The sequence below is a fragment of the Megalops cyprinoides genome, chromosome 1, assembly GCF_013368585.1.
Source record: "Megalops cyprinoides isolate fMegCyp1 chromosome 1, fMegCyp1.pri, whole genome shotgun sequence".
NCBI classification, from domain to species: domain Eukaryota; kingdom Metazoa; phylum Chordata; class Actinopteri; order Elopiformes; family Megalopidae; genus Megalops; species Megalops cyprinoides.
Genome location: NC_050583.1, coordinates 9782959 through 9810232, shown reverse-complemented (window position 1 = coordinate 9810232; position 27274 = coordinate 9782959). Strand labels below are relative to the sequence as shown.

Below are 27274 nucleotides of genomic sequence, written 5' to 3'. Positions count from 1 at the left end.
TACAATTGTGTGTTATTGGAGATAAGACTGAATCTCAAAAGACTGAATAGAGAAGAAAGACTTGCAGCCAAGGTCTATGTGAATCTCTCCAAACACACACACACACGCACACACACACACACACACACACACCAACTCGCTGCTTCCTGTCTAAAAGCGTCTGGTTGTGTGGGACTCGTACAACTCACTCTCTCGTTTCTCTGACTGTGGGAAACTGCTGATCAGCCTGCGACCTCACCCGAAACCCCCCCCCTTTCCCTTTCACCTCCCGCCTGCCTCACGCCCAGTGGTGAAAGGGTGGGGGGGGGGGGGTTTGAGAAGCAGCTGCTAGGCGCAGACATTACCACTCCATGCGTTCGGCTGTGGTGACAGGGATGGTATGTCACCACTGCTCTGTATCTTCAGGGAGATCCCGCAACCCTTCAACAAACATCTCGGAGGGTGGTATGTGGGGCCGTAATGCTGAGAGGAACACACACACACACACACACACACACACACATACAAATCCAAAAATTCCTGTTTTACAAAAACAACAAAAAAAAAAAAACATACAAAAAAAGACAAAAGAGAATAGAAGTAGGTCACGCACGCTCTCTGCTAAGTCTTAAAACTGCTGCTTTTGCGACATACCAGTCCCTCCAATCATGGGAGTAATGAAACCAACAGTGAGAGAGGCGATGAGACAATCCTTTAAACATGACGACAGGGGCATTCTGGGAAAGGCGGCCTTTCGTTCCAGCACAAAGCTGCTCCGAGGACACAGAGAAAGCAGCTGGAGTGGACTGAGATTTAACAGTCTATGACATGTAACCCGGTGGGTGAACCCAAGCCCTAGGAGAGCCAGAACTGCAGTGATGCTGGCACTCTGCCCATGAGCGTTTTATGTAGAGTATGAGGCTTGTGTTCCTTTACTGGTATCAGGCTCTCCCTTCTATCCTGTTGAGGAAAGCACTGGAATTCGGTACTGCTACATATAACTCATGGAACAATCGTTTTAATTTCAGGGGGCTAAAATCGGATTCTTCCGTAGGGCCACAGTTTCCATTCGGCCCCTTGGAGCCTGCCGGGGCTTCTCTTTACACAAGTCCTCAACGCTGCTCATTTCTAGAACCTTCTGCCACGCTCGCTTTTTTCTTTTTTTCTTTTTTTTGGGTCCTCCTTTACACTCGAATCTCGTCGTCGTCCTCATCCATGAAGGAGAAATCTTTCTCGTCCTCCCCCTGCGGCGAACTGAACTTGGCGCTGTCCGAGTCCCCCCCCTGCAGCTGGCCGAGTGGTTTCTCCTCCAGGGCGGCGGATCCCGCGCTGGACACGGAGCAGCTGTCCAGGTGGTGGTGGTGGCGGGATCGCGGCTCCAGGGTGTAGGGCCCGGTGGTGTGGTTCCCGGGATCCGTGGCCCGGGGAGGGCGGGTGGGAGGCGGCTGGAGCAGCCCGCTGTCGTCCTCCTCTTCCTCCTCCTCCTCGTCGTCTCCCTCGCCGGGGGGGCTGAGGGGTGGGGAGGCGCGGCCCTCGCTGTTCTTGCCCTCCTCATAGCCCAGGTCGTCATCGTCCCACGCCTTCTTGTCCATCACGCTCAAGATGTCCCCCAGCATGGACGGGCCCAGGTCGATGTGGAAGGACATGATAGACTCGGCATGCTTCATCCCGCCGCCCCCGCGGGGCCCCGCCGAGGGGGGCAGGTCTGTCAGCTCCCCGAAGCTCCGCTCATCCAGCTCCGGGTCGCGGGCGGTACCGCCGGCCGCCGCCGCCGCCCCGTTGGCAGGCTTGGCGTCGGCATCGGGCCCCTTCTTCAGCGGACTGGAGGAGAGGCTCTTGGGCACCCGGGCGCCGCCCCTCCCCTCGTCCCCGTCGTTGAGGTGGGGCAGGGACACGGCGTTCTTAACGAAGGCGGGCGAGCCCGTGGGCGGGGCCAGCGCGTTGTTGTTGTCGCGCTTGCTGTCGGCCCGGTTGACGGACTGCGAGCGCTTGCTGCTCCGGAAGGTGCGGGACAGCAGGCCTGGTTTGGGCCCCGGCGAGCCGGGCTGCGCCTCGGCTTCCCGGGGGGGCTCCCCGGAGCGGCTGCTGAGGAAGGAGGTGTCCCCGAAAGCGTCGCCGCCACGCCCCACGTGCATGGTGTGCCGGAAGTCCCCCAGCGGGGCGCTGATCATCTCGGCCGTCAGGTCGGCCCGGGATCGTCGCTTGGACTGGGACGACCCTGACACCAGTTGCTTGAGGATCGGCATCCTCTCGGCTCTTGCTCACGCTCCGCGGAAAGGGTTTAAAAAAAAAAAATAAAAAGTGTTGCGCCGTCACCGAGAGAACCGGACTGAGAAATTCGCAAAAAGTTTCGCCTCTTGAGCGTTCGGGTCGACGCGGGGAGAGAATCAGCAGGTCGTCAAGGTACACGCATATCCAGGTACACAGACATCACAGCCATCGCAGTACTTCAGAACGCCAGCCCTGATCTGCGGGTCCAGACATCCAGCCCTCAGCCTGCAGAGAGAGAGAGAGAGAGAGAGGGAAGAGGAGAAACAAGTCAGGAGAAATATAAGAGCACGTCGGACAGCACAAAGATGCAGACTTGGCTCGTCACATTTTGGCAGGCCGAGTGGAAAAAAGCTGAGAGAATGCCAGTCTGCCATATCATTCCTGTCTCTCACAGAAGGATCGGTGAAACTCTGCAGCCTTTCGTTGTGACTGGGGGCTGTGCGTGGCGTACACGACCGAGATGACAGATGCACTTCAACCGCAGAAGTAAACTGTGGACCGCGATCAAATATTTAGACCTTTCACGAGCTGCCAAAGTTTTCTGACAGAACGCACTTGGACTGCTATGAGCTAATGGCGTTTCAATCTGTGCTGGAATCAGAGCTATGAGGGCTTGGTATTATCGAAGAGAGGGAGGGAGACAGAGGGGGACAGAAAGAGAGGGAAGGAGAGAGGGAGTCAGAGGGGGAGAGAGAGTGAGGGAGAAGGGAGAGGGAGAGAAGTAGGAGAGAGGATAGAGAGAGGAGAAGGAGAGAGAGGGGGAGAAGGAGAAAGAGAAAGGGAGAAGGAGAGACGGAGGGGGGAGAGGGAGAGAGAATGGGAGAAGCAGAGGGAAAGAGATGGAGAGAGGGTGAAGAAGAGGGAGAGGAAGGGACACAGGGAGAACTAGAAGGAGAGAGGGAGAAGGAGGGAGGAGGGAGGAGGAGAGGGAGAAGGAGAAAAAGAGGGGGTGAAGGAGGGACAGGGAGGGACAGGGAGAGAGGGAGGGAGAGTGGAAAAACAGGCCTGCTCTTTGTCAGTACCCAGCAGCCCTGCTCAGAATCCTTTATTTCCAAGATCAGAAAAACGAGAGGAATACGGGGCGAAGAGGGCAAGCCATTATGCTGAAGGAGTGAAAAAAAAGCGAGGGGGTCACAGGAGTCCTTCAGCCTCTCCAAGTTCCCTCTGGAAGCAAGAATTCCTCTGATGTAGTGAAAGGGGGCCACCGGAACACATTCCCCTCACGTTAAGAGGGTCATTCTCCCTTTCCCAATGCCGCTCGGAAGGCGAACCGAACGCCGAATATGAAATGGACCAGGATTTCTCATCAGCAGGTCCCCCTCGTTTCCCGGGAGACCACCCCCCCCCACCCCCCGTCCCCCCCAAAGCCCGCTTCCCTTCTCTAACAAGTTGCGTAACCCACAGACTCACAATATGTACCCCATCACGTCCAGCTGTGTTAGGCAGGGAATGAGGAGCCAGGGCATTTCTCTGGCATGGACTCACATCTCTTTTCACACACCATACGGGGTGTACCGAGTCGTCCCGCTCCGGGGCAGTACGTCGTCAAGAGCTCGGGCTGCTCGCTCGCTCCCCGCCTCCGCGCCTTCCTCAGCCTCTGTGAGTCTGCCAGGTCTCTGACCCGCCTGAGGGGGACATCAGAAACCTCTTACGAGGATCTCTGTTTCTCTTCAGTGCGCTTCCCTGCCCTGCTAATGGGTAAGACGGAGGCTGCTTTGTATCAGGGCCTATTCTGGGACCAGGGAGACTGGCTGCTTAATAAAACCTGGGACTTAATAGGGCGGCAGTGTAGCACAGCGGCTAAGGAGCAGGACTCGTAACCAAAAGGTTGCCGGTTCAATTCCGGTGCTGCTGCTATACCATTGAGCAGGGGAACCCACAATTGCCTCAATAAATATCCAGCTGTATAAATGGATACCATTGTAAAAACTAACCGATGTAAGCCGCTGTGGATAAAAGCATCTGCTAAATAATGTAATGTAATGTAATGTAATGTAAAACCTTTCTGAAAACTGAAGGCCGTACTCCGCCTGTCCCAGACACTCAAACACTGTGCAGACTGGACCGACTACAGGCCCAGAAGATTGCCCGGTCTGCTGTGCAAGTGGGATGTGAAGCAGCCTCCCCTAATTCTACAAGCTGAAACTGCGTTGGCCCGTGGAAAACATCAATTAACCATTGGGCCAATAAAACAGCGGGAGGGTGCGGTGAACTAAATATTGTCCCAGAAACAGCACACACAACACTGAGCATTGACTCTTAAAATGGAGGGGAGGTTACACAGAGTTGTTCAAAAAATGTACAGACTGGTCTAAAATTACATGGTTAAATGGACATGCAGTCAAGCTAAATTCCAAAGGATCTCTTACACCAATTTGCATTCCCTGCTTAGGCTATTATGTCACATACAGGGTTCCCATTCTGGTACTTGTTCCTATTAGGCTATTCATTTTCTCCACAGTACTCAGCAGCCCTACTGCTGTACGCAAAGCATAAATGGACAAAGTTTCCCCTAAAGCTGACAAAGTTTCCTCTCAATTCTCCTTGAATTGTATTGTTAGGAGTATATGGGTGGAAATGTGGTGTAGTGGTAATGAGTAGGACTCATAATCGAAAGGTTGCCAGTTCAATTCCCCGCTGGGGCACTGATGCTGGACCTTTGGGGCAAGGTACTTATCCCAAGATTGCCTCGGTAAATATCCAGCTGTTTAAATGGGTAAATGGAAAACGTAAAAAATTGTAACCTAATGTAATGTAAAACAAAAAAGCTACTTCAGTTCCTTCCAGATGAATTTTCCTCCCTCCAAAGACTCGGAGTGGATGTGTCTACCGTGTCTTCACATTATTGTTATTCAGCAGACACTCTTATCCTGAGCAGCCTATACAATAAGTCCTGCCTAGCATCAATGAATGGTAATCTGTCCCATGATCGCCAGTCATTCCTTATGTAGTGCCGTGTGGTTGGTGTGTGGAGGCCTTTAACACACACTTTAAACAAACTTCTCCAGCTTTTACACTGAACACACACATCTCCCGCACATTCTTCTTACATGACAAATATCTATTCACAACTCGTCACTGGAAATTCTGCACGCTGACCTACGAAGGCCACGAAATGCCATATTGCTAAATCACTGTATTTTAGGAAATGATGTCACAGATCTCGGCGCACCGTAACAATGGCAACGGCAGCAGCCAAAAGGCCCTCTCCGCATTCCAGCGAGCTGAAGTAGAAGCCGCTGCTTTGTATGTGTGTGCGTGCACGCCTCCCCCCCTCGATGAATGGGCTTCAGACAACAATATTCCAGAGCAGCGTCACCCTCGAAAATATTTACACGGCCCACAACAAGGGGGCCATTGAATTCAAAAAAGCAACTGTTGCGCTGAGAAGAGCTTGGGGGGGGGTTGATAAATGATAAGCCAGCCCGCTTTCAAAGGACAGAGCGTCCCTGTGGAGAACTTCACGCTCCCTCCTCTGCTGCGGGTTTAAACTCCTTATTGAATAAGTTGATATAATCCCCCCCCCCCCCCCCCGCCCGGTTCACATGGCTCTGCTGTGCCCCGCCTCCACGCCGAAGAATCCTCATTTACACACAAGCGAGGAAAACGCCGTCACCAACAATGAATGAATGGGCACTCCGCAAATATTTGACCGGGACGCTGAAGTTACGGTCAAAGGGTTCATTAAAGAGCGCTCGCCTTTTAGCTCTTTCTTAAAAACAGCACATCTAAAAAGGACTGATTGGATTACACCAATTACACGGCACAATCTAAGAAACAGAGGCAGTATGTTGGCTGAGGTAAGGCACTTAAGTGTGACCCGCTACTGCACGTAGTAAAGGAGGCCTAAACCACAAGACCTGATGTGAAAAAGACACAGGAAATATGGTCTGAGCCTTTAAAGGTCACCTCACACAGCTGCTCTGAGGAGAGCCACAGGAAAGGACAGGCACCCGCCCAGGAGGCTGGGACAGACACCGGGTGTGGACTAACAGGCCTGCTGACAGAGAGCGGGAAGCATTCCATGTTGGTACCTGCATGCAGGTACGACTTCTCCAGAGACTGTGACCTGACACCAGTCCGTGCACGCACACACACACACACACACACACACACACACACACACACACACACACACACACACACACAGCACACACACCACGCACACACACACCACGCACACACACACCACGCACACACACACACACACCACGCACACACAGCACAGCACACACAGCACACACCGCGCACACAGACCGCTGCTTCTTGTAATTTCCTGCTGCGTGTCATGCATTATACCAAAGCTTCAAATCTATCCAAGTCATTTTACCAAGTCCCTAAGGCATGACCTGAATTCCTCAGCAACGGAGCATGGCAAGGTCAACAGAAGCCACCTCCACAGCAAGCAGCACAAAGGTAATCTCAGTGCGTGCTGGGTTGGCCTGGGAGACCTCGAATATCAGCAATTCATAACGTCAGGGAGCTCCTCCCCTGCACTTCCTGTCTCCTCGCCCTTACTTGCCAATGCCTCCGTAGCAAACGTGGGCCTGCTGAGCTTTGTGACAGAGACTTCCATAATTCAGCAGGCCTTTGCATATCCCCCCCCACCGCCTTCCCGCCCACAGCCAACCCCCACAGCCTGCATGTTAATGTGTCAGTGCGTGTGCGCACTCACACGAACAAAGGGAGCTCTGACAGGCTCATTAAAATTAATGCAACATGTTGCATCACAGACCTCTTTTGTTTCCAGAGCCTTCCGGTTCTCAGACTACTATCAGATGCAACACACTCACATTTGCAAGCACACACACACACACACACACACACACACACACACACACACAAACACACAGTTAAACAGATTGAACGATGTGGAACTAAACACAAAGGTAAGCCCATGCCTTCTCCACCAGCGCTTATAGCATCCAGAGAGCAGGGCTTCACTGTAGCACAGTGCAGCCCTGAACATGCATGTTCGCCTCTCCCTCCACATTAATCTGACCTGAGCTTACTGAAGCCCTGAACCTGCATATTACAGTCTCCCTCTACTGCAGTCTGACATTATAGTGGGAAGTCCTGAGTCCATGGCAGGGCGGTTAAAATTCACAGAGAAGAGGATAACCCTCAGGGTCCGGGTCACATGGTTTTAGACTTCTGAAACAGGCCTGTGAAACACTTTCTCTTTTCTCTCTGGGCTTCAGTGAATCTCTTTATAGAGTTTGTGTGTGTGTGTGTGTGTGCGCGCGTGTGAGTGCATGTGTGATTCTCTGTGCGAGATCAGCTTTGTTCATGTGAATGTGTGTCTTGACTGTGAAAACAAAGACTGAACGAGCCAGCTAGAATGTAAAGCTGGCCAACGCCACCAACCAAGCGGTTCAGCGACCGGTTCCTGCCAGTGACACTTGGGACAAATGCCTCATGCCCCCTCTAAAGACACCACGCTAGGCTAGGCCGCTGAAATGACACCGCCACAAAGAGCCCGACGCCTCGTCATTTCAGCTGCGAACAGCAGGCCCTAGCTTCCGTCCGAGCTGTACGACGGACAGTTCTGACACACTGATGCGCGGCCCCAGCTCTGTCACATTGATATGGCTAACGGGGAGAAAAACGGCTCCCTTTGTGCGAGCTTTCTGTGCACACAGCGGAGGCCATCGGGGATATCGATTCCCACAACACGCACCCCGCACCGAGCTCGATATCACATAGCCCGGGGCTAGATTCCATCTCTGTCGTCCTACGCAGAGCTGACAGCACACTTCCGCACTCGTTTTCTCCTGAAATTCCGCTACGGCCACGGCCTGGTAGGCGGCCGCCACACCACACCACACCAGTTCCCCGCACGGCCCCGTTTCGACAGAACCCTGTCCAATGGAAACAGTCCCCGAGGAGGGGGTAAGCGTGGTGGGTTTTTGCTTTTGGTTTGGAGCCCGTGCAACACAGAGAGTGACGGTTAACACAACACCGCTCTCACGTTGCAACTACCCGGGAGGCACATAGCCAGTGCATGAATCATTAACGGGGACTTATCTCTGTCGCTTAACCTGTAACGCACACGACACCTGCGCCAACTTTCACTTCCTTTTATCCCAGGACTCAGGGCAGCGTGACCGTCCGACGTTCCCAGCTACCCCCTGTCTCCCTGGCAGCCCCGCCCACAGGCACAAGCGTACGGTTGCCATGGTATCTCTTCCTCCGCCCTCTTTCGCTCTGAAGTGAAGCCGGCTTTGTGAAAGGGACAGCCGGGAGCAATCTCGCTGCGTGTCAGCACCTTTCTGGCCCTGCAACTGCGGTTTAATTTTAAACTAATTCAGAATCGGTGATGCAAGCGAGCGCTTCCCCTCGGCCTCTCTAAAAGTGCTTTACGTAACAGCTGCGTCAACGTGGGCAGAAGCTTATACACATGCCGCTAAGAATATACAGCATGAGAACTCCACCCCCTACCTCCACACCCCTGATCCGACTGATCCGACCCTCCCATGTCTCCCCGAATGACCCGCGCCCCTGGAACCAGGCTGGGCAATTATTATACCCCTTTCCCAGTTTAGAGATGTAACCAGACTAACTCATTACAGTCTTCCCCACTGCAGAGCTGGAACTAAGATGGCTCATTATATCCCTTCCCTACTGTAGAGCTGGAACCAGGCTGGGCAATTATACCCCTTTCCCAGTTTAGAGATGTAACCAGACTAACTCATTACAGTCTTCCCCACTGCAGAGCTGGAACTAAGCTGGCTGCATTTATATCCCTTTCCTGTTGTAGAGCTGGAACCAGGCTGGCTCATTTACCCCTTCCCTACCGTAGAGCTGGAACCAGGCTGCCTAACTTAAGGTTCCAGGTTGACTTCACATGTCTTGCGCTGATCCGTGTCAGTGCAACCAGCTAACACTACTGGCGCTGGCCTACTTACAAATGAGCTGTTGGCAGCCAGCAAGCTGCTTAACCCCCACTGCTGCGGTCACTGTCAGTATTAAGACACCGAGAAAGATAAACATGGAAGGGAGACGGGAGAACACCACCAGGGCACACACTCAGAGGCAGTCATTATCCTGAGGGGGTGCTGAGCCCTGGGCTACAGGCAAGCAGCCACCCCCGTCTGGGCAGATGCCAGTGGTCGGTCACATGCCATGTGCCTCAGCTCTGGTTGTGAGTAATGCAGTAGAAACATATTGGAGCTGCAGTGGGGTCAGAAGTTTGGCTCAAGCTTGCGTTGGTCTCGTTTCACCTCCAGACCGGGCGGTTTCACTCAGCTCTGATGACCCGTGTCTTCTGTGAATTCATTCCTTATTGGTGTACTTATTACCATTACCTAGGAGGCAATGTGCTGTAGTGGTATGGAGCAGGGCTTGCAACCGAACGGTTGCAGGTTCGATTCCCCACTTGGGCAAGGCACTTAACCCAAAATTGCCTCAGTAAATATCTAGCTGTATAAATGGGTAACATGTAAAACTGTAACCTACGTAAGTCCCTCAGGATAAGAGGATCGGCGAAATGACAAGTGTAGTATATTCTAGTAATGTCTTTTTTTCCTGTTAGCATAATGTTCTCTTCTAACCCTCGTTGTATTAATACAGCGCATTCTGCTTATACCAGTGTAGCACAGTGTGTTCCGGTAACACCTTCTTTTATTTAGTTTTGCGTATTCTGTAAACGCCGTCCTCCTTTTAGCTTAGTGTGATGTAGTAACGCTGTCTGTCCTTCAGTGAAGTGCAGGCCATTAGGATTTCCTTCCTGTCATTGTCACGGACCACCACATAGAGAGAACGCTGAATGATCGCACCGCATGGAGCCTCAGTTAGCCGCATGCAGAATGCTTCCTGCCCTGATGTAACCAATCCAAACTGGGAGGACGCAGGGGGAACAGTCGTTTGATTACCTGTCAACGACACTGACGATAACCAGGTGGCGTGGTATAAAGAGTCCACGGGGGGGGGGGGGGGGGGGGGGTGTAGGAATTCCCGTCCCGTCCTGGACAGATTTGCCTGCATATCAAGTCCTGGACGAACCGTGGTTTTCACCAGCAGGCACACCTGAATCAGATTTGAATATTTTCCATGAATTCACCGGGACTCTCCTGGAGATCCGAGTTCATTTCTGACGGTCAACAGTCTGAAGGAAGAGCAAGAGACAGGGCTGGTCCACTCAGTGGGACGCCACACTAGGCCAGGAGAAGGGAAGACACTTTCACATCCCCTTACAAAGCTAAGCTACTGAACAGGGTAAATACCAAGAAATCCTAAGAAAAGCTGGTGACCAGAGACACACAGATGCACTTGTTATCCTGCTCAGAAGAGGAGGTATAAGGGAGGATTATGTTTTTTTAAAAATTGAAACCCAAATACACCGACCTAATATCCTCTCAGACCGTGATTACACTCCAATCCTACCTTTAAGCAGAGGAGCGAACCGTGAATCTGCCAGTCAGGTGTGTCCACCTGTCACTGCCTGACGGATTATGGGTAGTAAGGGGGGGGGGGGGGGGGGGGGGGGGTCATTTGTGTTTTTCCTTTATAGCTGATGATTATTGTTAATGTCACTGTTGTTGGTTTTGTACCCATTTGCGACCCTGAACAGGTGATGAAATGGCTTTTGTCATCTTGGTAATGTTGTGGTATTTGAAGTTGACTTTGAGGGTCAGGGAGGGGTCACTCACCGGTACATCTGCCACAGGGTTGATACAAAATTAAACCACAACGTCCACTCCCCTGCCGTCATCGGACCCTGCGTTGCGAGCGTCCTCGTTACTCAGCTACAACGGCCTCCTTGCCTCACACCTCACTGCGAATGTGTTACCTGCAACACCCCCCCCACCCCAAGCCCACGTCACCTCACACCCCCCTACAGTGCCAAGCTCATTATCCACCCTCTTCTCTCACCTGACAGCACCATGTGAAGCAGTTACCCGCATTCCCTGCTAAACAAAGCCCTGCGTGACAACACCTCTCTCATTGTACCTCAAGATCAAAGCCCCTCATTCAGAGCTAGAGAAAGGGAGAGATTTGGCCTCATGCATACTGAATGACTCATCTACCTCAGTCCCACGGAGTGCTTTATTCATCCCGACAGTGGTAACAGCTTTAATCAGAAACACAAAACGAGGTCAAATTTCCTTTTCACACCCCCCCTCCCAAATTTTGCCATTCTTTCATCCCAGTCTATGGAACTGCTTCACTTTGTGAATCTGTGAAACAGTCATTTCTTTTCAAGCTGAGGTGGCATACTGTTTGTATCTTACAGTTAATATGCCATCCAATTATACTTCTGCATAGTCACTAAAGAAATTCCTCCCAATAGTAACTACAGTAGTCCAGCTGGGTCTGAAACCCACACCTTTCAGGATCCAAAACTTCTCACTGCTATCCACATTCAGTGTGAGTGAGGCTTAGTGATCTTGATGTCCTTGTCACCCGATTGCAGCTCATCTTACAGTAATACCGTATGATCCCTCTTGAGGAAAACCAGAATCTGTCCGTAACAAAGGAAAAAAAAAAATCAGATCCTCATTCCACTCCGAACACATAACTCACCACAATAACAACCCGTTTCTCCTGTTCCTGTCAGTCTGGCTGTTAGAGGCTGGTGTTCAGATGGGTGTTCACTTGCGGCGATGAGAGACAGATTCCCCCCCCCCCCCCCCGCAGGCAAATGTACAGAGCCCGCAGGCGACGTGACCGAACAACCCGACGACCAAACGACGCCAACGCAGGAGCGGATTAAGTGACAGGAGGGTGAGCTGTGATGCCACAGCCTGTGAAGTGACGTGACGTATGCGCATAATGCAACTACTTTCCAACAATAACAAGTTATTAAAAAGAAACACTGCCAAGTATTTACATATTTAAAAGACATTAATCTCTGTATTTCAAATGCGGCCCTAAATCTAGGGTTGACGGCTAACTAACATTCAGGTTTGGTTCCGTTCCACCATCCTTGCACTGCATCCCACTCCTAACAAACCTTCCAATGGAAAGAAAGGGATCTGGACGGAATCACCAGGGCTAATTTAAGGATAAACATGTGGCGTAACACAAAGCATCATTTCCTTTGAAATTCATTTCTATCAAACATCTGTTACTAAGAAGCCAGAGTTTGGAGTAGTCTCCATCAAAGGCAGAAAAAAAAAAGCTCCTTCAAGATGATTACAATCACTAAGAGTCTTTGGGACGGGCTGAACTGCAGCTAGCCTGGAGATGACCGAGGGTGGTGAGTCGGCCTGCGTTCTGCGCTCTGACCACAACATGGGGTCAACAGAACCTTTAGACGTGTCATTTCCTGGCACTTAATTGTACAGAGAAAATGTTTGCGCTCCACTCTGTGTGTGTTTCTCAGAATTCCAGGGAGGTGCCTCCAGTGCCTTCGTGTGGGCAGGGCTCCTGGGGGGGGGGGGGGGGGGTCTCCGGTCGCCTCCTTCAGCGCACCTTTGCAGTCAGCTGTGGTGCGTGTCGGCCTGTCCGTACCCAGTGTAGCCCCAGCGTGACCCACAGTGCGGTGTGAACTAGTTTCGAGACAACACCAAAACAGGCATCATTCTAGCAATGAGCAGCCGTGTGCCGAACACACAATCCCTGTGTAAACACTTAATAAATATGGGAGGGAAATGAGGCCTAATCCTCGAGAAGGAAAAGACAAAGGCAATTAAACAGGGATGACGTCTGCTGGAGGGAGAACAACAGGCTCTTAAGGTTAGGAGGAACTCGGCGAGGGAACAGGCAGGGAGAAGAAGGGAGAGGAGGAGGATGAAGCCAAGAGGGGAACAAAACAAACCAAAAACAAAAAAAACAAACGAGTGTTTCCATGCAGAAAGAACAGCCCGGGAGCAAGACGTTGTGCCTGCTGCCCCCGAACGAGGGAACAGGGTGACGTGTGACATTTCCTGCAAACACACACCCCCCAGACATGCCACGCTCTGACATTAGCGGATGCAGAGATATGCTCTGCTCCCTGCCTTCTGTCCCCGTAGGGGATGTGGAGGACAAGGAGTAACTTTCGAATCATTACATTACCGTTACATTACAGGCATTTAGCAGATGCTCTTATCCAGAGCGACTTACATAAGTTAGTTTTTTTTTTTACAATGTTATCTATTTATACAGCTGGATATTTACTGAGGCAATTGTGGGTTAAGTACCTTGCCCAAGGGTACAGCAGCAGTGTCCCAGTGGGGAATTGAACCAGCAACCTTTTGAGTCGATACGCCCCGCAGCAGGAAGGTAAAGAGCCGCACGCCCCTCTGACAGGCCTCCAAGTGACACCCCACTGCTGCCAACCACAAAACCAACCGCAGGGGGATTACCCAGCGTGTGTTCACCGGGGAAAATAAACCCAGCGGGTCTGTGCGTGCGTGTGAGTGAGTGAGAGTGTGAGTGTGAGTGAGTGAGTGTGTGTGTGTGTGTGTTTGTGTAGGGGGGGGGTCTCACATCCCTTGTCCTGTTCTAAACACCACCTTTCTTAATCTCAGTTTCACCTCAGTGTGTTCTGCCTGATAATCAGTGACATCTCTAACAACCTACAGCGGCTCACCTTGCCAGGGAGGTCTATTTGTGTAAGTCTGAAATGCTCTTTCAAAGACAGCACCCTTCCACGAACGCTGCTGACAGCGTAATTGCACCGGCGTTTCGATCCTGTGTTTATTTCCTCGCCGTGGCTGTTATTCTCCCTGTGCCCGATGTAGCGTGAGCCTCTGAATGGCGGGGCGAGGACCTGCGCCACACGCGGCCAGGAAATTCCACCAAACCGGTAATCAAGCGGGCGATTAAGTTTTTATCCCGCCGGGATTCCCCGCAGGCGTTCCTCCTGCCGCCGCCAGCGGCCCCGCCCATCCCCGCGTGGGGCCGACCGGAGACACCCAACCCCCCCACCGGAGCCCTGCCCACACAGAGGCGTGGGAGGCACCTCCCTGGAATTCTGGGAAACGCACACTGAGAGGGGCGCAAAGTACCGCTTTGGAGGATGGAGGGGCATGGGATAGTGCCGGTCGTCCAAAATGTTCTGGAATGTTCCCAAACCTCATTAGCCCTCTTGAAACACCAAAGGGGTGGGGGTGGGGGTGGGGGGGCGGTTACAGAGGACACATTGTGTCTGAAGCCCCGGCTCCCGTGAGAATCCTCACGCTTTTCTCTATGCGTTTGCTCAGGAGATGAAGGGGAAGGGGTGCAGGGAGTCCCCCGACCTGGTCCTCACACCCCTCCCTGATGACTGTGTACATGGAGAGGGCATGGCACAGAGGAGAACAATACTCCTGTAAAGCTCATTCCAACTGATATGAGAAAGACAGACAGAGAGAAAGAGAGAGAGACAGAGAGACAGAGAGAGAGAGACAGAGACAGAGCGAAAGAGAGACAGAGAGAGAGAGAGAGAGAGAAACAGAGAGACAGAGAAGTAGAGAAAGAGAAGCAGAGAAACAGACAGAAAGAGACAGAGAGAGTAGCAGATGAATGAAAGGGAGAGAGGGGCAGAAAAATAGAGAGAAGGAGAAAGCAAGACAGAGAGACACATAGAAAGAAAAGGAGCCATAGACAGAGAGAGAGAGAAAGCAGGGCAGAATCAAAGAGAGAGACCTACAGTGAAAAGGAGACAGAGAAATAAAAAGTAAGAGAGAGAGAGAGACAAAGAGAGGGAGAGAGAGAGCTATACCCTCACCAGCTCAGTGCAGAGCGCAGCCCAGGGGGGAAAAAATGTGCCAAATCACCACAAAGATAAGCGTCTGATACCAGGGTAGCAGAGGGCAGCGCTCACTCTGCCGACACAGCAGTTACAGCTGACAGAAAACGCACACACGCCTTGCCCACGGCGGAGGGGGGGGTCAGCCTGCCCGACAGAGAGCATCATGGGAAGGGAGGAGGAATGGGCGTGACAGGCGTGCTCACACAGGAAAGGGAGGGCGCGGGGAGGGAGACACTCCGACAGGGGAAGGTCAGGCAGAGTTTTATTTCTGATGAGCCTGACGGGCACTGTCACTCATGTTCTCTGTCACATATACACACACACACACACACACACACACACACACACACACACACACACACACACACACACACACACACACGCTCACAGGCAGAAGCCTTTGTTGTGAAATTTACACTAAGCCACTGGATGTAAATGAAAGGCTTCCTAATTGGTGCTCTCGGGAGAGTATTAATTATTCAATCCGACATTAAAATGGAAATGTTCCTTTCAAGCACAATGCACCGGCTGCACACTGTTAATCACGGTTCACAAGCAGAACCAGATTAAAACATCTGTCTACACCCGAGTGACTGACACGAGAGCGGTGTCTCGACGCCGGGAAAACACACACGTGGGTTTGCGCTCCAGCAGGACGGTGGCAGCGTGCAGAGACGGCTCGGGAACCGCACTCCTAACCAGAAGGTTACCGGTTTGAATCCCGGCCGGGCCACTGTTGCGGGACCCTCGAAGGAACCAGTATGGAAGTATCTTCGGTAAATACCCAGCTGCGTCGTAGGATCGCCGTCATCATCGTCATCCTTCGGCCGCAGCGGGGATCCGAGTCACCTGAAGCCTCCAGGTGTCCCCGCCCGCCATTAGCCTGGCCAGATCTTCCGCTGGCAGCCGAAGGTCTCTGACAGTGGCACTGGCGTAACAGAGAGGTCTCCTACCCCTGTTAGGGCAGGGGAGACTCAATAACACAAGGTCTGAGACAACTTGTTCTTTGGTACACAAGCAGTGTCCAGCAAATTCAGCTCTGCGCTGCTCTCCAAAGGTGGCAAATGGTGATGAGTCACCGTCGATCAAAGGATAGCATGCGAAAAAGACATCTTTAAGAATCTGTCACCAGACATAAATGTAGGGACTTCTGGCGCTTGAATGTCATTCAGGCAACTGGATAAGCTAGTTGCTTCCCTAACCTTGCACAATTCTGCCTAACATTAAAGAGAGCTGAGCTGTGCTGAGTTAGTGCGAAAGATGCATGCAGCTGCAAGGTCCTTCACGGTGTCTTAATTGATAAAAATACAAAGTTTGTTATTTTCACCATGCTGACCTCACAGGTTGAGGATGGAGCTGTGAACTGCATCACGGTAATCTACAGGATGGCAGACATTAGTAAGATCAGATCATTTGCTCATCTACAGCCTGGCTAACTTCATCGGCAGACACCACGAACTACAGCGGGTGGGCTGGCATCTCCACCACGGTTTCACAATCAAAAATACAGGCTGGAAGAGAAACAGGAGATATCTCGGAAAGTGACACCGGAAATCTCCGCAGATCTGGGATCTCCTGGAGGAGGGAGAGAGAGAACACTGGGAGCTCTGCAGCTGAGCTGCTGTGAGGAAGACAGGTCAGATGAGACAGCTGCTGAACAAGGGATCAAAGGACTTCCTCCACCATATCAGATGGCTGAGTACGTTTACACTGCCGAGCGAGGGGCCAGCCCCCACAACCTGTGCACTGTAAACACGCGGCCGAGGAGTTTGCATACCACGGCTCCCACTGTCGCTTCCTGCGTCGCGTACAAAGACACGCTTCTTTCACAAAGGATTAAGACTAAAACTCTGCTGATATGATGGTGCCCTGCAGTAACTGCATTACAAAGACAGATATTGTCTCACATGCACACACACACACACACACACACACACGCAAATGCACATGCGCGCACACACCTCCTAGCTTTTCTGTAACCCTTCCATTTGGAAAAACTAACATGGTATATCCAACTTGGATTGTGACCTTATCTTTTACATTACATTTATCTTACTCTTATCCAGAGGGACTGACATAGGTTGAAGTTTTGTCATGTTATTCATTTATACAGCTGGAAATTTACTGAGGCAATTGTGTGTTAAGTACCTTGACCAACGGGACAACGGCAGGGCCCCAGCAGGGAACTGAACCAGCAACCGTCCGATTATAAGCCCTGCTCCTTACCGCTATGCTACACTGCCACCTGCTCCTCTCACACATACGATCCTCTCACAACATATCAGTTTCCAAACTGAAAGCCAGAGGTGGTTTCTTTTTTTTTTCCCCTCACAAAGGAGTTAACACAAGAAAGGAAAATAACCTTGATAATGCTTCATTATCAAGGCTGGCATGTTGCTTTGCTGTAGTGCTAATGCATGATGCTGGCGTGTAACTGTAGTCAGTGTAGTCTCCTTATCAGCAAAGACGCCGTGACTCCTGTACACGGCATTCAGGTCTCCTTACTGACGTACACCACAGTCTGCTTACCTTATCGTCCGTTTACCTCCCTCTATTTTCCCATTCAGCACCGCAGTCAACAAACAGGTTCGCTATCCGGGAGACCACCTTGCGTTCACAGACGACAGCAGCCAAGACGGAACTCCGCTTCAGAGGAGCTGCGCACCGCATATGAGGCACGCCTTTGCACCTATGTGTGTGTGTGTGTGTGTGTGTGTGTGTGTGTGTGTGTGTGTGTGTGTGTGTGCGTATGATCTCAAAGTCCATCAACAGCTCCACAAATCATTTGACACTGTTGACAGTCCTGTTCGGGTGCATTGAGCAGGCACAGTGCCATCGAGCTGCCTGGTGCTCCTCCCTGTAATCACAGTTGTAATTCCCCCACCATCTTTTATTGATGGGAAAATGTGGTTTCAAGAACTCGCAATACCTACCGGCAGCTACCAGCTGCTGTCAGTCACTGGCCCATCTGAACCAGTGAGGACTGTCCTACATGACAAAACATTACGATTGGTGCATGGTAGCTCCACCCACTTCAGGGTCAATGAGGCCGCTGTCCCCAGGTGTCCCCTCCGCCGTTGACGTTCTCAAGGCCGGCACCCTGCTCGTCCTGGGGGCCACGACAAAGGAGCGGAACCGAAGACAACAGGCGAGAGCCTCGAGATCACAGCTAGTTCAACAACAAGCGCGAATCGGTGAGAAGCCTGAAACAAAGAAGGCAGGAAATCCGCACGACAAAGGGCTCGCCACGCCCAGGGAGGCTCCGCTATCGGGTTCGGGGGGGGACCGCGGGGGACCTGATGGGCCGGTGCGGCCTTTATCCGCGCGGTCAGAGTATACCCCAAGAGTGGGGCGGCTTTCAAGAGTCCCTGACGCACACAGGGGAAGTCGGGACAAAGCAGGCCGAAACCAGGGCAAGCAGCACAGGGCTTTGATGGAGCGCTGGGAGTATGGTGTCACTGTGCCTTTGCTCCCAGACTGCGGGCCCCTGTTCGTGATGTGGGCTCCCCTGGGACGGTGCTCTGCTCGGGTACGGCAGCACGTCCACCTGCTCCCGGACACGCACCGGGAGAGGAAGAACAGGAAAGAACCGCTGGGTTTTAACAGGGCTGGTCCAGCACTCCGACAGCGTGTGTCTGTCCGTCCATGCGTGCGATTGTATGCACTTTTGCGATGAATCACATAAAAACAGAGACGTGTTGTGCAACCGGCGGACAAACAGGAGCTAGCTCCCTGCAGCGGGTCCAGTTAATGGTTAATCTCAGTGGCTGGAGCCGGAGCAACAGAGAGGGGTGATATTCACAAAAGAATGCTGATTTATGTTTACATCTTGCCAAGGTCACCATTGGATATTTACTGAGGCAATTCTGGATTAAGCACTTTACATAGGGGTACAACAGCAGTGCCCCAGCAGGGAATCGAACCGGCAACCCCAGACAAAGGCTGAGAGAGAGAAAAGCAGCACCGTGATGAGCTAGAGGAAGTACAGTTAGGCTGGTTGAGAGAGCAGCAGCAGGTCTAAACCAGGCAAGGGAGTAGCAGCTCTGCATCCATTAAAAGAGGAAAGCACTGTTACCCTGGGCGAGAGGGTGAGAAAACAGCACCACGACAATAGGCAACAGGGCAGGCAGCTGCTCAACTGGGCGGGAAAGCAGCAGCTACAGGGGGCAAGAGAGCAGAGCTAGACCGGGACCAAAGACACGCATTCAGAGACCAAACACGAACAGGCCTCAGAGCTCTACTCACGTTACAGAGCTGGATGGCATCCTTCCAGGCGTTTCGCAGCACCACCCCGAAACCCCCGAGAGGTGACACCCCGTAGCTCGTGGGGGTGAACGGCATGAACCGTGAGGCCAGCCGAGAACTCGATTTTCAAATACCTTGTTCGATAGCAACGCTGAGTCAGACGGTAGCTATGAGGAACGTTCCGAAACACAAGGGTGTTGCTCGGTTGTTGACATCACCGAGGTTCAGATGGATGGGCCAGGTGCCTCAGCTGACAGAAGGGTGGAGGAAAGAAACGAGAGGATGGTCCAACAGAAACCTGGCTCGAGGTTCTGGAACCGTCAGGAAAAGCGTACAAATCACCCTCAGAAAAACAACAATCACTGCAGAAAAAAATGCCTCTTTTCAAAGCTTCCACGCTTTGAAACGGCTCTCTCAAAACTGGTCTCACTGCTTTCAAAAAAAAAAAAAAAATTGTTCCTGTACGCTGATGACACTGTCATTACGAAGACATACCATACCAGCAGCCCAGAGAGCTCGATACCTCAAAACGAGCCATTCTGAAATACAGAAGCCTAGCTGAACGGGAATGTTCAAAATCGATACATATTACTGTGTACCTAAAATAGAATAATGCGCTCATGCAGAAGGCAGGAATGCATAGCCTAGCAGGTTGTTATACTACAAACTGCAGTTTCACAAGAGATTTGGCCAAACCGGTTTCTAATCACTGTATTGGTCGCATTTCATGAACAGAAACCAGCGCATGACCTGAGATTGCAGGAATGCAAATGACTGACAGGCCACTCCGCCGCCCACATCGGCTGCGTTTCCGAGTCGCGGCGCATCAGATGACGAGCCTTCGGGGGCGGAGAGGGTTCGATAAAACTGGGCGAAATATGATCCATCGAACCTCCAAACACACGGGACTTGGGTTTCAGAGCCTGAGGCAAACAATACGGGCCCAGAGAGGATCATGGGATTACTGCCCATCAGCAGCGGGAGCAGGAATGCGGTCAAGTTTCAGAAAAATTACCTGGCAGCTCTCACACGCTCGGCCTTCTCGCTGAACGGTTCTTCGCTTGAAACTTGACGAACTTTCCCCTCTTCCAGGAAGCCATTGTTTTAATAAGGCTCAGTGAGGCGGGTCTGAAAACCGACAGCGGGACGTCCCGAATTCAAAGGGATGTGCTCACCGTGTGAGAGAGGGGCATCCGGTCATTGTCCCCGGCACAATATCTCTCCACTGGGGAATCCATAAAATAGATCGCACCACACCTCCATAAACAACAGAAAGACACGAGAGACTGTAACACCAGGCCGATTGACCGGATCGCTCTCTTCTCTTTACTGGCTTACTGGTTTAGACAGCTAATATTACCCAAGGGCTCAAGCAGAAAATAGAAACCCAGTGACCTACAACAGATCTTTGTGTTTCAACACACCAAAGGGTTTTTACGCATTTAGGGCAAGGGGGTTAGGGGTTAGGTAGGTAAGGGTAATAGCTTTGAACTCGTGACCGGAAAGGGTCAAGGGTGCACGGCAGAGTATGGTTATTTATATGGATAATTCCAGGCATTTCAGTGACCTAGGCCTAAAGCACAACACAATCCTTCACACTTGCACGGCACAGACCCCTGCACATTAAGGAGATTATTGCATAATAATTATCTACTCAATCAGAAAACACAAGCATGAAAATGTTAACAAGCTTCTGATGAATTGCTTTGCATGTGACGCGCATGCATAATGAAAGCACAACAATACTGCAGCTTTGTGAAGCGATGTGTAAAGTTCAAATATGCAACGCCCTGGTCAGTTGAAGCCAAGGCTCCATAACCAGGATCCGTGGTGGTGGGCACGTAGCCTATAAAAGGTTTGTAATCAGCTTGTCCTGGTTGGTCACTTAAAATAATCACCCCGCATTCTCCTCATGCTAACCTCCTCCAGAAACCCTAAACCCCTGCTCCGCGCCTCACACCCCCACCCCCACCCCCCCAACCTGTACCCCCCTCCTTCCTAACGTACAAACATCACCCTGTCACTGTCCTTTCCAACACAGAGAATTCCAGCAAAAGCAAACAGTTTATGTTGGAATTTCCTGGCCTGTGGAGGAGGGGGGCACGGCGACGACCGCGAGAACGCGTAAACGGCCACCTAAAACGGACAAGGTGAGGACGCCGCAGGAGCCAGACTGGGGCGTCCTTTCACCTTAGGGGGCCCAACAGCAGGACGGCCAAAATCTGCTCTGCTCCCTCTTCTCAGTTTACACAGAAAAAGCACGCCGTCTCAGTTTGCCTTCCAGAAACCGCGAACCTGAGGACACTGGCGTGTAGGTTCTACTGTTTGTTATTTAACGGCGGCCACGTTCAACCTACTGAAACACCCAAGCGTACTTTCACCTCAAGAGGCCCTGCCAGGAGTCAGCGAAAGCCAAATCGAGCCTCCAGGCCATAGTAAAAGCAGGCCCGAGCAACATGATCCGCTTTCTGTTTGACCCACTACAAGCTGAAACTACTGACTCACTCCGCAGAGTCTCCCGGGACCGGATTCATACGAGGCCTTGCCAACACTCCTCACGGACTTTCCACGATGGAATTAACCGAATTCAGCATTTTGATGAGAAACAGCCCATCCGCAGGTCCCAGTCAGCACCCCTGCACCCCCCTCCCCCCAAAATCTGAAATTCAGACTGCATCACAGTGACCTCAGAGGAGCTTTTGCCGGGCGATCGGCCAGCTCCCGTCTTTACTGTACCTCGGTAGACTTCTTGGCACGCCGTCCGGCTGAGACTGCAGCAGCAGCCTTTGTGAGGCGGCGGATTGAGAAAAGCTTTCAGAAAGGGTAACTGGCAACATCGCTCTGCTACTTAAACATGTGACCTGAGCCTGAAGAGCGCAAGGGAGCACCTGGTCATATTTAATAAGACTGGGTATTGATGCAGCTCATAGGCAGCGATCGGGTCGTTAGTGAGACAGAGAGAGAGGGAGGGAGGGAGAGATGGAGTGTGTGTGAGAGAGAGAGAGAGAGAGAGAGAGAGAGAGAGAGAGAGACAGAGAGAGATGGAGATGGAGGGAGTTGGAGATGGAGGGAGGGAGAGACAGAGGGAGAGAAAGAGAGAGAGAGGCACAGGGAGGGAGAGATGGAGCGAAGGAGAGGAAAAAGAGAGAAAGAGAGAGAGAGAGAGGGGCGCAGCAGCCAGAGGTATTGGTCTAGCAGGAGACCTAACCGCAGGCTGAGTCTGACCTTGTCCCAAATCTCCCCCTGGCCCGTCCTTTAGAAGGAAAACACAAATCCTTTATTCACGGCGGTAGGAAGCCCTCGGCGGAGATAGCGCTGCGGTGTTTGCCTGCGGTTTGCACGTCTCCATAATCTCTGGGTGTCGGGGGGTTTGTTTAGTCTGCTAAATGGCAGGCGGTGACCCCCCAGGTTCACGGAGGTCGGCCGGAGATACACAGGGGCCGCTGTTAACAGAGCCGAGTCTTGTGTCTGCTGAGGGCTCGGGGTCGAAGGTCAAACTCTGTCTCCATAACAAAACGAGACAACTCATAACAATGACGTCTCGAAGCAGGCCAGGACATGAAGCGAGTGAATGTGCACCTACACTGGTTTGTTATTTATTTATTTTTTTTTTTTTTAAGATCAGCTCATGCTGCTCCCTGTTATTTAAAAAAAAAAATGAATGATAACAGGAATCCGGCAATGATTGCAGGTTATTGGTTAGCGTTTGACAACGCAGCAGCAAGTGCAGTCAGCGAACAGAACAAACAGCAAAGGGAAATGACGCAGCCTACCTTCAAAGTAATGACGCGTGAAGCCAAGTCCAGCTCACCGAGCGTACGCGACACAGCGCTATACAGTACAGGGGGAATGCCAGGTTTATGAAAACAGACTCAGGGCATATCGCTAATGGACTGGAAAACAGGCCGCAATTTGACTGGCACGGTGCTGAGAGAGACAGCGTGTGTGTGACAGAGAGAGTGTGTGTGTGTGTGTGTGTGTGTCAGAAACCCGTTCCACTCATCTGACTACAGCAGGCAGTATATGAGACATACTGTGAGACTTTGTTTAAACTTTCTCGAAAAAGTGGTTAAGCAGTGGCAGGCAAGATGAAGGCCCCTCTCTGGGTTCATCTGTTGGTTCTTCCATTACATTACATATAGCTCTTTAGCTGATGCTCTTCTCCAGAGCAGCTTACATAGGTTACAATTTTTTTAATCCATTTATACAGCTGGATATTTACTGAGGCAATACCGAAGGGTACAACTGCAGTGCCCCGGCGAGGAATGGAACCAGCAACGTTTCGGTTACAAACCCTGCTCATCACCACTATGCTACACTGCCACCCCTCTGTGTTCCTTTACGCTCTTATGAATTTCTCCCTCTGGTTGTGTGAGGTCAGCGGTGTTCCACCAACGCTCTGTGCGCCATCTGATCCGGCAGAACTTTGTTAATGTTCAACCCCAATCCCCTTCCAAGAAAAGAAAAAAAAAAAATGCAAGCGTCGCAACTAAGGATCCCAATAACACGCACGTCCATGTCTGTGCGTGTGTGCCTGAGAGTGTGTGTGTGTGTGCGTCTGTGCGTACACTGTTTGCCGTTGCTGACCTGTGTGCCGTTCTTCCATTGAACAGACATTGACAAAACACTCAGCCATCTGTTCTCCCCAAACTGTGGTCATTTGTCTGACCGCGTGAGCTTAGGACTGCTGCGTTGCTGCTGCCTTATCTCCTTTTAAACATGGCGGTAAATCCCAATGGGTGCCTTTAGGGCCTGAAATCTACAAATAAACATGCCTGACAGACCATCAACCACACACACTCACTCACTCAGGCCTGCTGCACCCTGAAGCACTAATAAGGTATTTCTGTGCACAGAGGAATGACCCACCAATAAAGCAGATACAGGCCAAGAGCTTCTGAAAGACGGTAGAGAAAAACTGATGAAAACAGCCGTTTTTTTTCTGAACTATAATCCGCCGAAAGGCAGTTCAAAAATAGACTACAGCTTGCTGTCTCTTCTTCCCCCCTTAAAACTTCCTTCATGCAGGCGGTCTTTCTGTACAAGGAGAAACATACTTTCCCCCTGAATGACAGTCAGTACTCCCCTTGCAGCCCATTTTGTCACTTAAAAAAAAAAAAAAAGTCTAGTATTTCAGACCCCACTTCTCTCACCACTCGGCTTCAAATTGCTGGGCTCAGCGAAGCAGGGTCTTTTGTCCCTGTGCAAACAGCTAACGGTGCGCCCATTAACTTTATAGCTGCTCCACTTTTTTTAATGAGCCATCCTCAGCTTCTCTGCCCTGTGGGCCCCCACTGTAGGTCCCAATGTCCCCCCCATTAACCAATTAGCTGGCAGCATCAATGACAGGCAGGCACATCAAAGGAGGGGAACAACAAGCCCCGAATTAGACCCCCCCCCCAAATCACCACCCACCCATACAAACAAACCCAGACACCATTTGGAGATTACCTTGCATGTGAATGAATCAAGTACATGCCTTGAGCCAGGCTGGCTAACTATTCAAGAAAGGACTGGCCTTAATACAGTGAACCTGATCCCAGCGTTGAATCAGGTACGATGACGAAGCACGGTTGTCCCCACTCTTATGGCGCGGTTACCGAAATGCCAGAGTGGTGGCTGGGACATTCAAACGGGACGTTCGGTATACAATGTGATGCTCGTTTTTTTTTTTTTTTTTGAGCCCTGAAAATAACTTTAAAGAAAACATCACCGCATCCCTGCAAAGAGCTAGCGACGTCCCGAAATGCATAACACAAAGGCAGACGGGTGAAATGCGAACACCCGGCTCGATTGTTGTGCTAATTTCTTTCTGTGGCCGCAGCCTTGCTTTCATAACGCACGATGCAAAACAAGAGTGGTACTGTAGACCTCGCTCGCACTCGAAATTTGGGGCTGGCAGCGTAACAATAGACATGCAACGCTGACTGACGCGAGCGTATTTTCTGCCTCCATGAACGCACTCTTCCACAACACAAAAAGTAACTGGGGAGACGGGGCGGCGCATTTAATATATAAACTATAACTCAAGATCGAGACTAAAACACCCCATAATTCACCTCGCTGAGTATCAGGCCACACGCTGCCCGCGTTATTGTTGGACAGCCCCACACGTATGCGACAGTGACGGAAATTTCCCGACGATGCGAGAGAACAATAAGAGTTGACCCCCCGAAAGAACTGATGTTCATCAGCATCATCAAAAACAGCCGGCCGAATGCCACCATATCAAACACACGGGACGAAAATTCTACACGCACAACAAAAGCCTCAATGCACAAGGACCCGAGATGTAGCCAAAACGCACCATGAATAAAAACGAGCTTTTAAGGGCACAATATAAGAGTTACTTGCTACCAGCATGCGGACCAAAGGCACTCCCTTCTAAGAGAGAATGCGAGACGTTCATTGTTACAGGGTGGCTGGGATGTTGTGGTATTCGAACCTGAACGAAATGCTCTTTTCTTTCACGAACAAAACCTCCGGGCTCCGTTTTATTGTGCAGAACCTATTTGAAAGTGCGCTGGGGTACCAAGCCAAGAGCCGACATGTGATCCGGATACAACAAAAATGTATCGTACCACAACACAAAAAACAGAACAAAACTCTTATGAAAACAAAACTGTTTGCCGAAGAGAGCACACAAAATAATAAGAAAATAAGCAATGGATGCGCACGTCTGGTGTGCACTTCCACCGCGCTCCTATCATGAAGTTCAACTGCGGTTTCGGACACCCTCTAGCCCACAGCAGAGCGTGACATTAAACTGTAACAGCAACACCAGGTTTCATTTACCTTCTTTTCGGCAGTAATCCTGACGGCGGGATTCTTCAACAAATAACCCCAGTACGCAGCTGGCCAGTTGCACTCACAAAATGTTCTTTTCTTCTTGTGCTCCGGGGTATTAAACAAGTTCGTATTAGTGGTTTTGTAAATCCTTGGCTAACAACTCCAGATAGCTAGCACGATTAATAGCGACTACAAAGTAATTTCGGGAATATGTGACCCCAGTTTGTTTATCTTTTTGACGAAGCAGCGATTACTGAACGCATGCGGAGTGAATTTACAATCGACCGTTCAACCTCGCAGTTCAATTCTGGCGACGTCCGTCCGCGCTGCGGTGTGATGGCGCACTAAGCTGTAGCTTTATTCCTGCTCTCTCTTGGTTGTGAAATCGCCACCCCTTCGCTCTTTTAAAGCCACAGGACACAATTTATTGCCTGCAGTCAATGTGGCGCACTGGAGACGGGATAAAAGCCTCAGCATCTTTTTTTTTTTTTCTTTTGGGTTGTTCACATTCACTCAACACATGGTCAACCAGCAAGGGTCAAACGTAAGCATGTCACCTTTTATCAACGGCCTACGAACACCAGGAAAAATGCATTTGTATCAATAATTTTATAATCATTGTTGTTCAGTTAACGACACACCTGAAGCCCCGATTATCATGGTGTATTGTCATAATTATTGTAAATTTGATGATGTTGTTGCTGTTTGTTATTTTTCTTTGCACTTCAACTACGGTCTCAGAGCACAGGCAAATGCTTCCATGCGTTTATTTCAACTGCTAGTCTCTATATGTTCATTCATTTACTTGGTTAAAAACGATTCCAAATGTGCATTTACGAGAAAATCCCCGGCATTCTTCAATTACATCAACGATGTAAGCACAGCCCTCTCTCTGGAATTCACACACAAAACATGCAATTAAAGTCGGTGTTTAAATAAAACCCATCCAGTACAAAACTTGTCTAATTAGTGAACATACTGGTTTCGTTCAACTCAGTCTCTCGTTTACCGTCTCCCTATAGTCTTTAAAAAACGACAAATTGACGAGAGAATTTCTTTTTTCTCTGCTATAACATGGCGGCTACGTTATATGCGTGCTAACTGCAAATGCTAACGTCTGCTATTCTTAATCCGCTATATAATGGTTCTTTTTATCTGTCTTTATATGACCTAATTTCTTTTGCATGGGAACTGTTAGGTTTCAACTTTTTACGTCATAACATGGACAGTCATGAAAGAATATGAAAGAGGTCATAGGCCTAGACATTGGATTTAATGGGCATAGGCAAAGCCACAGTGTGGTCATATTTAAAACAATATAATATAATA

The 27274-nt window shown here is 50.8% G+C and overlaps 1 protein-coding gene across 1 annotated transcript; it reads right to left on the bottom strand.

The window, feature by feature from the left end:
* Positions 1 to 519: 519 nt before the first annotated feature.
* cdc42ep4b (CDC42 effector protein (Rho GTPase binding) 4b) lies at positions 520 to 26275 on the bottom strand. The gene is made up of 2 exons (XM_036534853.1): positions 25952 to 26275; positions 520 to 2475 (listed from the first exon to the last, which is right to left on the bottom strand). The coding sequence occupies exon 2, from the start codon at positions 2223 to 2225 to the stop codon at positions 1164 to 1166; it is 1062 nt and encodes a 353-aa protein (XP_036390746.1). The 5' UTR covers positions 2226 to 2475; positions 25952 to 26275; the 3' UTR covers positions 520 to 1163.
* Positions 26276 to 27274: the final 999 nt, after the last annotated feature.